Source organism: Myotis yumanensis, unplaced genomic scaffold (genome assembly GCF_028538775.1).
Source record: "Myotis yumanensis isolate MYYU_CA2020_CCGP unplaced genomic scaffold, mMyoYum1.0.hap1 SCAF_14, whole genome shotgun sequence".
NCBI lineage: Eukaryota > Metazoa > Chordata > Mammalia > Chiroptera > Vespertilionidae > Myotis > Myotis yumanensis.
The window spans coordinates 37,925,093-37,943,578 of record NW_027223765.1 but is presented as its reverse complement, the minus strand read 5'-3'; the positions used below and the strand labels follow the sequence as shown (position 1 = coordinate 37,943,578).

Genomic DNA, 18,486 nt, shown 5'->3' with positions numbered 1-18,486 from the left:
ATAACCTGACTATTTAGTCAGGGACACTGACCCCGTCTCCCTTAGATTGGCAAATAAATAAATAAATGACAACAGCCAACACAACAATAACCATCCAGTGTGAATGGATCAAAATTATACCTATTTTTGTCAGATCTGCAAAAACTTGAATAGATTTTCAGGTGTGCCCCAGACTTTTGGTAATTAGTTTATGTGTGCTATGAGATGAAAAAGGCTGAAAATCGCCGAGGTAGAGAATCAGTTGGTAAGTCATCTGGCATTTTTGCTTTGTTTTCTTTGTTCTTCTGCTAGCCTTTCGCTGATTTTTCTGGGTATTAACTTTTCCACTGGAGGGGAGAGGCCAGGGAAGAAACCATCCATTTCCTCCTTGCAGTGGGAATAAGAGGATGTAAAAATCAGGATTAGCATGAATTTTGAGATTATTTTTGGCTCTAAACGTATGTTGGAAATAAAACGAATTGAAGAGGACAGTATCCCAGTTATCGCTTTCCGTGTGCGGTCCTGGTAGGAACCATTTACCTAAGTGTCTATAATGCATAGTAAATAACAGAGAGGCAGGGAATGGCTGGCCAATGGAAGAAACAATACCTCCCCAAGTGAGAGTTATGAGGGTTAAAATTAAACTGTGAAGAGTGCTTGGCACAGAACCGGGTGCACAGAAAATGTGCGTGAACACATGCTGCCCACAGCACTATGGCCGTGGGCGCCCTCATTCTTTTTGGAGCCAGTCATCCCACTGAACTCTCACTGGGCCGCACAAATAGAGGCATGGCAACACTACGGGTGTTTTTCTTTCTTAATCGTCACCCCAGGGTATTTTTTTCCATTGATTCTTAGAGTGGAAGGGAGGAGGAGAGACAGAGTGAGAGAAACATTGATATGAGAGACACATTGATCGGTTACCTCCCACATGTGCCCCTACTGGGGTGGGGAACCTGCAACCCAGGTATGTGCCCTTGACCAGGAATTGAACCTAACATCCTTCCTTTTTTGGGTCAACTCTCTAACCACTGTGTAAAACTAGCCAGGTCTACTACAGGCTTTTGACTCAATGCAGGTCTTCTGACTTTCCTTCTACTGATACTCCTTGTAGGCCACGTGTTGTTACTCTGTGATTCTATAAGTGTGGTCGCTGTAAGAGATGGCCAAACAGTCAATTTCTATGAACACATGACCTTATTTTACTATTAACATTCATCTTATAAAGATAAATGTATACTCAGAAGAAATAAAGGTTATCAAGAAAATGGAGTTATTAAGTTATGGGAGGGACTGCAGTTGCATCTTAGTAAGGCTTGCCGGGTGACCTTGGCTTTATTCAGAGTCCTGCCATGTTGCCCTAGCCCTCCATGATGTCCAACCTGCTGGCCTCACATCCTCTTTACCCAAGATCTATCCGTTTTGTCACAAACAAAATGTCCTGACTCTAGCCTCAAATCTCCTGTGGCACATTCTTGTCCTGTTTATTAGGGGTATTTGTCATTGGTAATAGATTCCAATTATTAGTATTTTAGTTCATTATATACAGCAATACTCAGAACTTCAGCCGTAAGAAGTACTTAAGATTGAGGCTTTATGTGAACTAATGTAAAATGTGTTGAATGCAAGGTTTAAAAGCACAGTCAGCACAAGCATGCCTGATTTCACAGAGGTCTTCCCAGTGCACATGGCTTCAATTCATACATGAAATCCAAACAAAATGCACAAATGTTCACTCCTTGGCAACAGAAGGCGAGCATTGGGCCAGTTCACATCTGCTGACCCTTTCTGGCATGTTTTCCAGTCTGCATTAGCACACCTTCCCGTGTGTCTCCTGCCCAGCTCCCATCCTATCTTTCTTTTGGTGTCCACACTGAAATATGAATCTAAATAATTAAAATCCATATTTCCTTGCATTTTCTATGCCTTCCACCCTCCACCCCCCAGTAGTGGTCTAAGGCATGCATTCTGAGAAAGCAGTATGTTAAAATGGGCAAGTTAAGCAGGTCCTTCCAACCCAATGAGCACTAGCAATCCCGGTAGTGAAAGTTTATGGGTCATTCTTATGTAGTGCAGCTGACAGTGTAGTCAACAGAAGGTTAAAGGCTGGACTCTTTGGGTAAAAATAACAATGGAGCAGAAAATCAGGAGACTTCAGAGGGCAAGCTTCTTTGCATGCTGATGTAAAAGATAATGCTTCAGAGTTCACCTCATTTTACCTCAACCTTGGACTCTTTGCTGAGACATGTGATGAAAAGGGAGGCCTTTTATCCAAGGAGAGAATGTAATGACACCTCAGTCAGTCAGGAAAATGGAAAGGATGATCTATTCACTGAGAATTAAAGGAAAAAGTTATTTTTTCCTACTTCAACTTACGTTAAATATATTTTTGAACTTTTTACTTTATTTTTCCCATCAACATTTACCCCCCTTACACCATCTTCCACTCCCCCCTCACCTTCCTCTCACCGCCACCACAATCACCATGCTTTATATTTTTATATATGTTTTTATTGAATTTTTTAGAGAGAGGAAGGGAGAGAGAAAAAACACATCCATCAGCTGCCTCCCTCAGGGATCAAGCCCCAAACCCAGGCATGTGCCTTGACCTGGAATCGAACTAGGGACCTCTTGGTGCACAGAGGAAACTCGCCCAACGGAACCACACAGGAGGCCAGGGCATTGCCACAGTTTAAAACTGCATTTCACTTTTTCATTTTGGTTGTGGGGGAGGCATGCTTAATGCTTGTCCATTAGAATGTTATCAAGTGGTGTATGGATAAGAAGTGTAGTGTTCAAAGAATTTGGAAAATATTTGGCAACTCACAGATCATTTGTATCTTCATATCTCTAACACATTTTTATTCTGCTGTCATTTTTATGCTGTGTGATTTCCTCAGGACCACTAAGTGACTAGAGTAACTGCAGAGGGTGTGTGTGTGTGTGTGTGTGTGTTGCTTTTGATACAGTTGAGCCCATCTTTTTATTTTTTAAAGAAAATAAAGTTTTTCAGGAGCTCCCAACTAAACTCCTTTCTTCCATCTCACTGGTTAGAATTAGATACCATGCCTGTTCCTAAATTAGCCCTTGGGGAGGAAATAGGATTGGCTTAAACAAACAAAATTGACTCAGTGAGGCTCAAGAGAAGTCCAGAACTGCTCACCCCTACAGTAGGCCACCAACATCTAGAGAATAGAGTTCTCTTAGGGTTGGAGGGGCAGGTGGTAAATGAGTAACCAGAAACTCTCAGAAAGGGACAGATAGTTGTGTCTGCTACAGCAGAGGGAGTAACTTTAAACTTTTTTTTTTTTTTTAATGAACTGGCCACTTCTAATTTTCTTGATATAAGGTTACATTTTTCTAGTCCTGGTAACCCCAAAGACAAATGTATCCTGTAAGTCTTAGAGCCTTTAATATGCTAAGGTACCTGGTGACTCTCCAAGAGAGGGATAAAGCCTGCAGTATTTCACAAATAATAAAATGGTTCATTATTTAAAACATTGCAATTATTTTTCAAGGCATTCTTTCTGGGATGAATGTCTTTATGAGTGCAGTTCAGAAACTGCTCTCCTGAATTATTAGTCTGAACCCATTTCATAGTATATATTTTATAGTGGTCATAATGCCTTCAAGATTGCCTCTTTTAAGTACTATAAATCATAAGAGAAATTTGTAAAGTAGCAGGTTTTAAAGGAATATTAGAAAATGAATGGCCCTATAAAATAAGTATAGTAAAATGTTAATATAAGAATCTGGATGGTGGGTTCACTGGAAAATTCTTTCAAACTTGCACTATGTTTAAAATGTCTTGTGAGAGCTGAAAAATAGTAACCACAATAAAACAAAAAAATGACTTTTTTGTATATGACCAAAAAACCCGTGAGAATACACACATATATATATTAGAGGCCCAGTGCATGAAATTTGTGCAAGGGGCTCAGCCCTTGCGCCCCGGCTGCCTTGTAGCCCCATGGCCCCTCCCACTGGTCATTCCGGAACCACTGCCCAGTCTAATTAGCATATTATCTATTTGTTACATTGGAGGTGTGTATGTGTGTGTGTGTATGTATATATATACATATGTATGTGATGTTTATATTAGCAAAAATAAATCTCATACGTAGGCTAGCTTTACCAACACACTCAAACCTACATGAGAGTAAATTTAAAACACTATTGAAGGAGGCAAAGCAAACCTTGAGCAAATGGAAAGACACAGATAGAAAGACTCACCTTCATAAAGATATGTTTTAGCTAAGTTTATTTATAAATACATCGTAAGCCCAGTTAATGTACCATTAGGTTTTTTCTTTCTCAAGCTAGATAAATGGGTGATAAAGTTTATTTGAGTAAATAAATAAATAAAAACAACCAGGAAAATATGGGAAACATGAACAATTTTGGTGGGTGAACACTTACAGTGAGAGAGAAGGTTAACCTATCAGTTATTAACATATATCATAGAACTTTTGTAAGTGAAACTCTAATATTGGTACAATGAAACAAATTTTTAAAATCCTGAAAGAGACCCAATTTATATGGACATTTCGTATATAATAAAGGCAGCACTTCAAATCGGTGAGAAAAGCTCAACTGTTATATGTTATAACTGAAGAGCTATGTGGAAAAAGATAAATTTTCATTTATTTTTCATACTGTACACCAGAATACATTTTAAGTGGATTAATATATATATCTTTAAAAAACAAATTCTAGAAGAAAATATGGTTCTTCTATACTTTGAGAGGGGGACATTTCTTTCCAACCATGACTGAAAGTCCAGAAGCAATAAGAATAAAAAGAAACTGATCATTTTAAAAACAAAACAAAACAATTTTTACCTAATGTAATTTTATTTTAAAAAGAAATATCTAAAGTTAAAGAAAAATTACAAACTTTGACAAATAGTTTCAACTTAATCTCAAGGAATTAATATGTTAAATTAATAAAAAGCCTTTAAAATTAGAGAAATGACCAACAACTTTTTACAGCAATTGGCTAGATTATAGACTGTTTACAGAAAAAGAAACACAATGGCTTTTTTAAAGGGAGATGTTCAACTTCCCCTAAAATAAGAAAAAGAAAAATACACTTGTAGCATTTTTTTTCATATCTGATTAAAGACAATCCAAGTCTGACAATACACTTGGGTGGTGAGGTGGTAGGGAAATGAACACTCTCATCTTTTGTTTCTGGAAAAGCAACATGGTGCAAACCTGTTAAAGAGGAATCTTCCAATAATTAGCAAAAATACATATGAATTTACTCTTTAACAAAGCAGCTCCGCTTCTCAGAATCTACCACCAAAATACCCAGACCAAAATTGAAAAGCACGTATTTGCACAAGACTGTTCATTACATTACATTATTTAGACTGTTTGTTAGACATGATTGTTTTTCTTACAATGTTATCTGCATACCATGGGATAAAGTGAATGAATAATCATAATGGTACCATTAGGAACGAGGATTTTTCTCAGGAAAAGGGGAGGTAGAGGTGCACGAGTGCCAAGGTTAGGAAACACCCACTAGTCCTGGGTTTGAATTGGAAGTAGCAGTAGGAATTCATGAGGAATTTTATCTTAAAAAAGAAAATTCCTACTCTAGCCTTGGCCTGTGTGGCTCAGTTGGTTGGGTGTCATCCTGTGTACCATTTGCTGGTTCAGTTCCTGGTCAGGGCACATGTGTGGGTTGCGGGGCTCAATCCTTGGTAGAGGGTGTGCAGGAAGCAGCCAATTGATGTTGCACTCTTACACTGATGTTCCTCTCTCTTTCCCTCTCTCTCTCTCTCTAAAAATCAATAAAAACACGTTTAAAAAAATCCTACTGTAAACATGCTGAAAGGCCTAAATCAAGTAACTAGCAGTGAGCATCAGTTGATTGTTACTTAAATGATATGCACATAAACCACAGAAGTGTCTGCCATATAATATAGTGATGTGTGCTCTGAAAAAGGAAAGATGCAAATTCAAGTAAATTTGGGAAATTCTGAGTTTTCTTCTTGGAAATTATACTTTTTTTTTTTATAAAAGTAAATGCTCCGAACAATTCTCTAGTAAAGAAGTCTACAACAATTTAACCATAAGGAACCCTTCGCAGGAGAATAAGATGGGGTTGCAAAATTCCTGTCGTGTCTTTACTACACAAATGTGCTGTAGGAAACAATTTGGAGATTGGTGCTATGAAAGTGGAAGGCAATCTGTAGCTAATTATTTCTCATAGAGGGACAAGAGGTCTAAAGAGAGTTCCTGGTACCTTGAACTAAATGACTGTGTAATTTCATACAACTGTTGTTTAGAATCTGCTAGATACTAAATGCTTTGTTCAGTGTTGGGAATATAAGAAAAGAAATGAAATGTTAGAGCATTAAAATATAGTGCTATTATTAATGTTATAATAAAGATTTGAAATGTTTTGTAAAATCGTTCATCATGATTGAGGGGCTCAGAGTTGGCTACCATTGAATTGTGCCATGGAGAGAAAATTAAATTATGGGTAAAAGCAAGGGGGAAGGACATTTCTAGCAAAGTAAGGAGCATGAGCAAAGATTGTTTAACATTGGAGTTTATGATGTATTCAGGAAAAAAATAGCCATACTTGTCTGGAACAACAATAAAAAAAAGTACCTGTCTGGAACAACAATAAAAAAGTGTACCTATCTGGCAATAAAAAATGTAGGGAAAGCCTGGGGTTGGCCAACATAGGGAGAAGGCTTTGGGGACAGACAAGCCTGAATGATCATCATTGATCTGTCTGTAAATGACGATGGAAAGATGATTTAATCTCTATAAGGCTCAGCTTTCCCATCTGGATAAAGAGGATAAATAATATTTATCTCACAAAGTGAGGCTAGAAATAATGTATGCAAAGCTTCCAACACAGTGGGGTTGGGGACAGAATGTCAGTTCTTACTATTACTAGGCAGATGGAGATGGACATTCTCAGTTGTCAGTGGACAGGGTTTGGAGGCAACGGAGAGCCATTGAAGCATTTGGAGTATGGGGATGAAGTGATGAGCTTTGTAGTAGGAAAGAGGACACAGAGGAATGAGTAGAGTAGATGGAAACACGTGGCCTTGCATCCGGATGGGAGATGAGGAGCGCATAGGTAGGGCATTTTTAGTTTGGCCAAAACTGTTCAGTGAATAAGAGGTAGAACTGATAGAATTTGGCTATTCATTAGCTCCATATACATGTATGTGGTTAATGGGGAGTGAGAGTCAGGAAACAATGAAAAATGACACCAGATTTTTTAGCCTAAGTATCTGAGTTCCCAGTAATATCAACAATTGAGACAGTCAACACAGAAGGTGGATGGAGTAGATATAGAGAAGGTAGTGAGCTCCGTGTGGAATTTCATCTGTTTTCCCTTTCGGCCTCTCACCTTTCTAGAGTAAGTGAGCTTTAAAGATTTGAATGTGGCAGCCCAGCTCCTAATCCCAGTGATCCCTCGATTCTATGGGACCATCACATTTTGAATAGTGTAGTGGCTGCTTCTAAAGTGCATGTAATAATGATTGGAAAGGTTAGTGTGATGTGCTCCAAAGTCAACTACTAAAAACTACCTAATAATGTAGTCACATGTGGCTGTGTGCCTTGCACTGTCCTGGTCCTCAAAAGATTGTTTGCTTTAAGCGTAGTTGAAAGTAAAGACAAATGTAGACATTCTACTCAACACCAGTCTTTGTGTGCTTCTTGTTTTAATGTGCAGGACAGGAGAGAATTGGAAAAGATTCCAACTATGAGCAGGAGGGGAAAGTTCAGTTCGTGATTGACGCAGTCTACGCGATGGCTCATGCCCTGCATCACATGAACAAGGATCTTTGTGCTGACTACCGGGGCGTCTGTCCGGAGATGGAGCAAGCTGGGGGCAAGAAGTTGCTGAAGTACATCCGCAACGTTAATTTCAATGGTGAGTCTCCAAGCACCTGTGGTTTTGAGGAATCCTGTGTTGGCATTCTGCTTTATAAGTTACACGTTGAATGGTTATTTACTCTTGAGTATGTGTCAAAACATGGTTGATTATCTGATTTTAAAGATTGAATCAATATATGAATGAGTGAGTAGTGAGAGTAGTGAGTGAAGGAGTGAATAAATATTTGGGAGTATGGTTTGTCCTCCTTTCCTTAAAATAGGTTTTTATATGAAGTCAAATTCTGCCTCAGTGAATATAAATTCAGAACTGTGAAAAACACACATATTTATTAGTTATTGTACACTCTCTCTATACAGTTATTTTTGTCTCCAGTCTTACAGTATTTACTCAGATACTGTCTTCCTAAAATATTTGCATTCATTTTTTTTTTTTTTATTTCTTCACTCTCTTCAGTGTGGTTCTGTTTTTAATTTGCAATATAGTCAGGTTTATTCATGATCGTATTGAATTTTGTTAACCATGTGATAATTAATTTTTATGAGTCAACTTGACTGAGCAAAGTGATGCTCAGATAACTGGCAAAACAGTACCACTGGGTGCATCTATGAGGGTGTTTCCGGGAAGAGATTAGCATTTGACTTGGTGAACTGAGTAAAGGAGAGAGAGCTCTCCCCAAGGTGGGTGGGCTTCCTCCAACCCCCCCCAGCCCCCCACCCTCCCCACCCCCCTCCCCCTGCCTAGGGCCTGAAGAGACTCAGAAGGCAGAAGAAGGGCAAATTCTCTCTCTCTCCCTCTGCTCCTGCCCTCAGACATGCGTGCTCCTACTTCTCAGGCTTTGAGACACAGAAGAGGCCTTCAGATACAACCTTAACATGGGGGAAGGTTACAACATCACTTCTGAGGTCTTATTGCCAAAGATACATGCCTCAATCTAATCAGAAGGAAACACAGGACAAAATAACTGGCTAGTACTCTTCCAAAGTATTCACGTCGTGAGAAAGGCCGGTGGAGGAATTGTTCCAGACTGGAAGAGACTAAGGAGACATTACCATTAAATGCAGCGTGGGAAAATTATTGGATCCTCTACAGGAAAAAGGACACTAGTGAGACAATGGAGACATTTTAAATAAAATTTGCAGATGAGTTTTAAATAGTATTATATCAATATTAATTTACTGGCACAGGTAATTATATTAATATTAAAGGAAACCTCGTTTTTCTGCTTATAAACAACAATCCACTTAAACCCACAATATTATATCGATCTTCCAGGAGTTTACTAGTATTTGGATGAAGAGGAACCACAGCCTGTTTGGGGATCAACAGTTCTCTAGTTTAGATGGAGACAAAATGTGTGTAAAACCAGAATAAATGATCTTCATTTTATAGTTTCTTCCTGATTTTACAGAATCTCCTAAAATATAGAATTAATTTTCCCAGAGACAGACACATGTACATTTCATTATTTATTAAACACTACATTCCGTTAGCTGGGTCAGTCTCTGGGCTTTGTATTCTGGTTTATAGATATGCATAACCATTCTTTACAAGAGTGACCAGAATTATCGTTTTGAGACTATTCTCCGTGACTCTTCCCTCATTCTTCTTCCAAATAGTGCTCTTAGAATCATTTTGTCAAAACGGTCTTGTCCGTGGATGAGCCAGAGATGCTGAGCTTCGGATGAGACACAGGACCCATGTTTACGGAATGATTACTGTGTGTCAGAAAGTGTGCTACATACCTGTGTTGGCTTACTGAATATTTAGAACACCAGCACGGTGTAGGCACTATTATTTACCCTTTTATTAAGATAAGGAAACTTCACAGAGAATTAAGAATCATGATATTCAGAACCACACATCTGGGTAGTCATGATGCTACACTGGTCCTTGGGCACCTAACTCTACAGGCTGTCCCCTGTGAATGTCTGAGAGGAAGGGCTGACCACTTCTTTCCTGCTTCTTCATCTCAGAGTGGATGCTCTGTGTGAGGCGCCAGGCAGGATCAATTGTTTTTTCTCTCTCTGTCCTCATTGCAATCCTGCCCTGTGGTCCACATAATCGCCTGTTCTCTGAGGACTTTTTTCCGTCATAAGGACAACCGGGAGGCCGCTGGCTCCCGGGGCACTGTGACGTTTGTTGATGGAGGGGCTCGGCAGTTTTTTGAAACAGAACCTGTGCTGGATTTAATTAATGGATTCCATATCACTTAAAGTGAACAGCTATTAGTGAAAAGAAATTTGTCACTCATTTAATTTCTTGATTTTTATATAAAGAAATAAAATACTTGAGAGGAGGAAATATTTGTTCAAGACTTCACAGTTAGCAAATGACAGAGACGGATCTAGAAAGCAAGTCTCTTCCTAGTCTATTGTAAAAAATGTAGCCTTTCTTTTGCATGTTTTAGTAGGGTTTTGATTTTTTTTGGTCTCAACGAAGCCTAATTGTTCTCTTCTGTTACTTTAATACAAAACTTTCTGCACCCCTAGGAGTTTGATTCCAGACCAATAGGGCACAGTTTAATAACTCTGACCCTCACATTCACCAAAGCATCAATTTGGGAAATGATAATAGAATGTCCTGAAAATATTGCTAAAGTTTCACCAAGCACTTAACCTCTTCTTATGATGCACCAAAAGATGGCTACTTTTAAACTCATCACTTCTGGCCATGTTTTTCTCTGCATCCCAAATGAATGCAATGACCTGAGCCTAAATTTGATTTATGTAGTTATGTCTACGTTGGCCCATCTAACCAATTGTCAATACCTGTAGATGTAAATTTAATAAATTTGTTGTCTTGGATACAACATCTTAGAGAATTGCTATACAATGGCATATTTAATCTGGTGTGTGTCTGTACCTAGATTTACCAGTTTCCAGAAGATGAATTGGGTGTCAGTATATTTTGTAAAGATGACACATATCATGTGCTTTTTTACAGTCCTCACAGGAGGATATGTTTTCATTGACTCTTAGAGAGGGAGGAAGGGTGGGAGACAGGGAGAGAAACATCAGTTGACTGCTTCCTATATGCACCCCAGCTAGCGATGTAACCCACAGCCTAGGTGCGTGCCCTGAATCAGAATGAAACCTGCAACCTTAGGATGTTTGGGATGATGCCCCAACCTACCAGGGCTCATGTGCTCTTTTTGAAACATGAAGTTAGCTTTCCTTCATCAAGAGGTGAGCTCTATGCTCCCTCCCCTTGAATCTAAGAGCGTGTGACTGATGCAGAAGTGACACTATCTGACTTCTAAGGCATACGGGTGAATAGGCTTCTGTCTCATTCTCCCAGGACATTTGTATTGCAGACACAGCTACCATGTTGGGAGGAAGCCAAGATGCCAAATAGACAGGCCACATGTGGGTGTTCCTACCACAGCCCCAGCTAAGGTCCCAGCTGGCAGCTGGCAGCAACTGTGAGGCATGTGGGCTTCAAGCTGCCCAGCTGACATGAGGGGACCAGAGGTGCTGTCCCCAAGCTCTGCCCAAATTGCAAAATATGGGTTGTTATTATTTGGAGCACAAAGATTTAGGGTAGTGTGCTGAGCAGTGCTAGATAAGTGGAACACAAATCAGTGCCGTGTTTCTGGAATCTGTACATGGGGTGCGAAAGGAAGAGCAGGAAACTTGTAAATACCTTGATGCAGAGGACTGTTTGGACACCTGAGCAATCGAGATTGTAGGTCCTTCTCTACCCAGGAAGAAAGGGCTTCATTCAGATACTCTGATCCAATAGAGATTTCAGACTTGAGTACATCCTGTCATCCTTCCTCCCACTATGCTATCTTGTCTAGTGGCCCTGTTTCCACTACCTCAGTGCACCTGCATCCCAGCCCTGATACCTGGAGACATTTCTGCAGATGATCACTTCTTTTTGATAACTTCTTTCTCTTCTCTGGACCGCTGTGATTATATATATATATATATATATACACACACACACATATATACTAGTGGCCTGGTGCACAAAATTTGTGCACATTAAAAGGAAATTAATTAGAGGAAATATTTTAATATTGCTATTTGCCCTTTCTCTATAATAGAAGTGTCAGAGTTGAAAGAAAATTAGTAAAATGTATATGAAAATCTTCCTCCTGTCAGAGTCTGGGGCGTGCCGCATGACCCAGAGTCAAGTCCCCACTCACCCGCATGCACCTTGAAATCATGCAAGACCCAGACCCGGCCAGCCCCACCCCCATCAAGCCCTGCAGGGCAGGGGGCGCAGCCTCAGGTCCCCCATCAAACTCCACCAGGTGGGGGTGTCGCCCCAGGTCCCCCAGCCCTGGCATGAGGGCAGGAGGGCACAAGGGCACAAGCATGCGAGGGCCCGATGACCATTTGCATATTAGCTCTTTATTATATAGGATATGATGGTGGGCAAAAGTACGTTTACAGTTGCAAGGATGTGAAATAGTTTATTCTTGTATTATTATTTAGTAAGTATTGTAATTTTCAAAAAATACTGCTTGGTTTTAAAGAGGGGGGGAAGAAGGGAGAGATAGAGAGAGAGAGAGAAATATCAATTTGTTTTCCACCTATCCATGCATTTCTTGGTTGCTTCTTGTATGTGCCCTGACCAGAGACTGAACCCTCAATCTTAGTGTATGGGGATGACCTATAACCAATGAAAAGCCTAGCCAGGGCTAATTATTGTATTATTTATTCGTAATATGTAACCTACTTTTGTCCATCCCTGTATAGACTTCATTGAACATAATCCCATTTTTTTTCTCTTTTAAGAAACCCAGGGAAGCTGTTAAAAAGGTATTGTGGAAAAAATAAGTGGAAATAATAATCCATTAGCTTTACAGAATCCATCAGAAAGGTCAAAACCACATACGCTATTACAAGTCATCACTTAGATAAAGTGTTCGGCTCTTCTGTCTTAATTTTTTAAAGCATGAACTTTAATGAGAATGGAAAGGGCATGACAAGAGTCATTTTGCCTAACAAAGATTATAGGAAGAGAGAGCGATTAGATGTTGTGTCCCATTCTGGTGAATATTTAGCTGGTGGCCTGAGACCTTTCAGAGCCCCAGGCCTCCAATATTCTTCTCTCCTCTCAGAGACAATGAAAAGCTCATCATATTTCATAATGACTAGAAGCTATACAATTACAGCAGATCCTAGTACCCAATGTGAAAGCAGAGAAAGGTGAGCAAGATATTACTATCTTCCTGCAAAATGATAGGGTTATTTTCTTGCTGATAATATATAAAATGCGGACTTTGTTTGTTCTTCTTATATACTTGGAAGGCTCACTGGACGGAGAAAGCTAATATTAAAAACTTCTCTTTGTTCATCTTCTTCTGTCTGTACTGGAAAGACTCCTGTATTTCATATATAGAGAGAGCGTCAGAGATCCCATTGGGATACAGTGGGTGCCTTTATGGGCTCCGAGGGTAGTGACTAGGTACAATGTAGATGAAACAAATTGGCCAAGCAGACTCAGCCACTGACTCAAGCTGGTGAGACATCACCTGCATAATTCATAGATAGTGTCACTTTTTGGAAAACAAAAGATGCTTACCCTGATGGAGAAATTGAAATTAGGTACCCATTAGGAGAGTCAGCTTTGGTGCCTTGGAAAGTCTGGGTGTCTGAAGGCATGTGTTCTGGTCCTGAGATATTAGCCAACAAAACAATGATAAAAATAAAAACAACTATATGCCCTAGCCTAGCTGATTTGGCTCAGTGGATAGAGCATCAGCCTGTAGACCAAAGGGTCCCGATTCCGGTCAAGGGCACGTACCTCGGTTGCAGGCAGGCCCTAGTCGGGGTGTGTGAAGTAGGCAACCAATCGATGTGTTCCTCTCACTTCGATATTTCTCTCTGTCTTTCCCTCTCTCTTCCACTCTCTCTAAAATCAATGGAAAAACATCCTCGGGTGAGGATTAAAAACAAACAAACAACTATGGAATATCACTACCATCTGTTGAGCACTTATGTATCAGGCATGGAACTAAGCACGTTAGGTATTTAATTCTTACTAATACTATGAGAAAAACCACTAGTGACCATCCGATGTAGAGGGAGATTGAATAATTTAATAAAGGTCACCCCTGTTTTAGGGGATTCCAAGGCAGTTACCAAACACTATTCTAGTTTAATTAGTTGAGTGGCCCTGGAGCAAGTGACTTCCCCTCTCTGAACCTAAGGACTGTATCTGTAAAATTAGGAAGTTCAATGTTCTGTGTCCTCCAGCTCTGTAGTAGTTTCCTACTGATACCCTATAAAACAACCATAAGTTTAATGGCTTGAACAACACAAATGCATTATAGCTGTGTGGTTTGGCACAGATCTCACTGGGCTTTACTTAAGGTGAAGGCAAGGCTGTTCTTCTGGAGCTTTGAGGGGAGAGTCCCTGGCCTTTTCTAGCTCCTGGAAGCCACCTACACTCTTTGGCTATGAACCCTGCCTCCGTCACTCCAACCTCCTGTTTCCATCTCCTTCCTCCTTTGACTCCTGCTGCCTCTCACTTTTAAGGGCCATTATAATTACACTGGATCTACCTAGATTGTCCAGGACAATCCTCCCAGTCCCCTTCACCCCCCCATTATTCTTAATGTCATCACTGAAAAAAAAGCCTTTGGCCCCGAATGGCAATATCCACAGGTTCTGAAGATTAGGACATGGACAGATTTGGGGAGCCATTATATCGCCTACCACAGCTCTGATTTTTTTAAAAAAAATTAATACTAGAAATGTCATAAAATCCTGTGCCTGACAGTTGTGAGATGGTGTGGAGTTCTTTAACTGCTCTGTATTCTGCCAATAATGTTGGACAAACCCTCCCCGTGGGGGTCACTTTCAGCACAGGATTGCAATCTTGTCTGCCTCTTGTTCCTCTGATTGGACCCTTTTCTGACTCCCTTCCTGTGTTGAGTGGTCACTTGTGTGGGGCCAGTTTTACCAGCTTGCCTGCTTCCTAAGCGCTGGCATCTTTTCCTACCATTCAAGTACTGCCTCCCTCCAGTTAACATGCTTTTGTTTTTCTTTCATGCAGATCATTCATGCAAATGCCACCGTGGCCCAAACTGCAGAGGCTAATGATTTCGTTAGCCAGATGCAGAGCTCTGCCACCATGAGTCTTCAATTTACAACCAGAATTCACAAAAGTGCTTCATCCTCTCCCGAAGTAGCAAAATGAACTTCTGTTCCCAGTGATTTTATTTCAGCTTGAAAACTCCCTGTAAACTTCCTTGTAAAAGGCAGGAACTAGAGCATTGTTTGTTATGAGGAATATCTATCCAGTGTGAACCTAAAGGCAGAGCAGAGATCAGTCTCACACCTGAGACCACCCACATCTGTCCTGTTTCCAGTGAATCCAGGGGAGAGAAACTGTACCCAGTTGCCAAACTTTTGGCGATTCCTTTGTAACTGTTCCTGAAACTAACCAAAACTCACAAGTTTCACTCTCTGTATGTGGCTTGCCAATTGCTCCATGGGATTAACATTAAGGGACTTTTCGCTCATATCCCACTTCCAAAGATATGTATCCTTTTCTTTCTCTTTCTGTATCTTTCACTCTCTTCTATCTTTCTAACATACTCTAATTGGTTTCCTCTTAAGATGAACATTTTAAAAATGTGAGGTTCAAATGGGAGATTGAGAAATAAGTTAATATTTATAAAACATATGCAAGGCACACTGCTAAGCATTTTACACTGTTAATCATATAAAGTAATTTAGAAATAGTCAGCCAAAAATATTTATCAATGCAATCAGTATCCAAGTACCTTTTAAGTAAACTTTTTTGCTTATTTGCTTTTAGGTATTTTTTTTTTAATCCGGCATGCTCCTTTTTAAGTTTATGTATTTGTTTACTATTTTACAAATGGCTCTTTACTGACCACAATTTAGGTGGTTGGCGACTAAACAGCAATAATTAATTATAATAAACTTGAAGTAGTTTAGAAAACCATTTATTTTTATTCTCCATAATAAAAAGATTAAAATAAACTGTTAAGAAATGCTGAGAAACAGAACTGTTCATAAAAAGAAGCAGTTTGTTTTCCCACCTCCTGTCAGCAGCATCTGTTGACCCCAGTGATGGCTTGCCTGTGAGTCTCAGAGACCATGTGGGGGGAACCTGTTAAACAAAGGGATTATGCACTAGCTATCTTGTCCATTAGCAGGTCTCTAGACCATCACCAGTGGCACAAGAGATGGAAGGAATCTTGCTTCACTCTAAAATCTGTAATTTCTGTCATTTTCTTGCCTTCTGCAGGGAGCGCTGGCACCCCAGTCATGTTTAACAAGAATGGAGATGCTCCGGGGCGGTATGACATCTTTCAGTACCAGACGACCAACACCACGAACCCGGGCTACCGTCTGATTGGACAGTGGACAGATGAACTTCAGCTCAACGTGAGTTCTGTTTTGTCTTCTTCCTTTGCTTGTGTGATACATGAACAGGCTTTTAATTTGCTCAAATAGGCAAATGGTTTTGTTTGCTTGTGCATAATGAGTGAACAGGCAACGTGTTAACAGGCATCAGCAGGGACTGGTAATAATACAACATTGAGAGTGATGATGTTGATGATGATAAAGATGATGATAAGTGTGTTGAGTTAATACTAGCACCAATGTGATTGATCTCATTTAATCTGAGGCTTGGATTGCTTAACAATCAAATTAGTAGATAATACTTTAATACTTCCACAAGATCCTTCTCTTGGTCAGACCTCCTTTCCTCCCTCCCTTCCTTCCTTCCTCCTTTCATTCTTTTCATTTCTCCCGCCCTCTATCCTCCCTCCTTCCCTACCTTCCTTCTTTCCTTCCTATTTAGTGGTTCATTTCTTTTTCTCTTAATGCATTTTAGTGAGTTGCTTTGTTTTCTGTTGAGATTTTCTGTGTAACTGGAGCTTTATCCGTTTCCATAACCTCTCCTTCTTTCGGTACAATGTGACCTTGAGCAAGCAGCCACTTCCTTGTGTAAGGTTATGTCCAAGTGCACCTGGCAGCAGCCATCAGGAGCTCATCTGACACTGTGAGGTTTACTTAACTCGCTGAGTAAAGGACAAACTTCTGAGGTCTTCAGGATGAAGGGGATGGAATGGGATTCACTGTAGGCTTTGTGCTGAGTTGAGTGATTAAAACAGGTTTAGGGAGGCTGGGGCCCATTTTTGTTTGGATTCTCTTAGGAAGTAGAAATCATTTCATGATTGTTATCTAGGAGATGGAAGGATGAAAGATAGGTGAGAGTTGTCATTAACAAAGAAACAGTAAGCACTTATGTGAACCGAAAAAGGGACGTCTTCGTTATTTTTGTGGTTGCAGGGGATCCTTGCTTCTGTCCAGTTTCAAACATGATGGCAGAACCGTCTTGTTCTACCACAGTCATGGAGTGGCCTTGTCTGATTAACTTTTACATTTTGCTGAGATTGTTTATGTTCTGTTTGAATTTGCCTGCCCAGCTGTTAGCTGATAACTGTAGAGCCATTTTTCTTAATATTTTAAGTTGAACATTTAACAGTGTGCTTCTAATAATAGTTACAAGGTCTATTTGGAATTATTAATAGTTTTAAATAAATATACTGACTTTCCCAGGGAATGCAGAACACAGGCTGGGTATCTCCCTCCTGGCACACCTGGAGTTCACTGCACCATGCATCCCTCCATTTCCTCTCCTCCCAGGAGGGAATGAATTAGGCCGGCCCACAGCATGATGGCTGGGGTCCTGGAGCCTGGGGGTGGGGTGGGGCAGAAGTTAGAGAAGTAGGTACACTACAGGGGTGTTGTGGCTGGGTACATTGGATAGGCCTTCCCAGGGTCATAACTATATGTGGAAATCACAGTAAATAGAAACATACAATTTTCTTTTGTCCAGCAGAGCCCTGCATTATTCTGGGTTCTCTGGAGAAACAGAATAGATAGATAGATAATTAGGAATTGGCTTTTATGACGGCTGGGAATTCCTGAGATGTGCAGTCAGCAAGCTGGAGACCCAAGTGAGCCAATGGTGTAAGTTCCAGTCTGAGTCCAAAGGCAGCAGAAGACTGATGTTCAAGCTCAAAAACAGGCAGGGAAAGACAGGATTCTCTTACTCAGCCTTTGTGTTCTATCAGGTCATCAATTTCCATTGAGTCCGTCCCACAACGGAAAAGCAATCTACTTTATTTAGTTTGCCAGTTAAAATGTCCTTCTCATCCAGGAACACCCTCACAGAAATACCCACAATCACACTTAACCAAATATCTGGGCACATCTCTGTCCTGTCAAGCTGAGGGATATAATGAACCGGCACAGGCCCTATCCCGGTGATTCCTTCTCATGTCTCTTCCAAAGCTGAAAATGATGCTTTATCAGTGTACACCTTACTGTGTGCTATAGAAATTATTTCTAAGTGCAAGTGTTGAGAGTGGAATATGGAATTGATGTCCTGGGGACAATGGGTTTGGGTTGTAGTTTCTAAGAATGGAGGTTTGTGCCTAAGGAGTAAGGGGTTGGTGAAGTCATCACAGCCAGTTACTTCATTTGCACCTCACCCTGCCTGGCTCTGCTTGTACCTGTCCAGTTGTCCCTCTCCTGAGGTCCATCATCCAGGGGAGCATTCGCGAAGGTGGGGTCCAGAGGATTGTGATCTGGCATCCAAGAATGGATGGAGCTGGACAGCAAGTGCCAG

At 40.4% G+C, this 18,486-nt stretch overlaps 1 protein-coding gene across 5 annotated transcripts in view; it reads left to right on the top strand.

Annotated features, from left to right (window-relative positions):
* The window catches only part of GRM7 (glutamate metabotropic receptor 7), a 751,085-nt gene that overhangs the window by 484,962 nt on the left and 247,637 nt on the right, over positions 1-18,486 (top strand). For all 5 annotated transcript variants that reach the window (XR_011468069.1, XR_011468068.1, XM_070390696.1 and 2 more), the window contains exons 6-7: positions 7,690-7,890; positions 16,090-16,229. Coding sequence is in view for 3 of the 5 variants with exons in the window: in XM_070390696.1 (XP_070246797.1) it covers positions 7,690-7,890; positions 16,090-16,229 (341 nt within the window). In the remaining 2 variants the exon portion in view is untranslated. The remainder of the gene's footprint in view (positions 1-7,689; positions 7,891-16,089; positions 16,230-18,486) is intronic.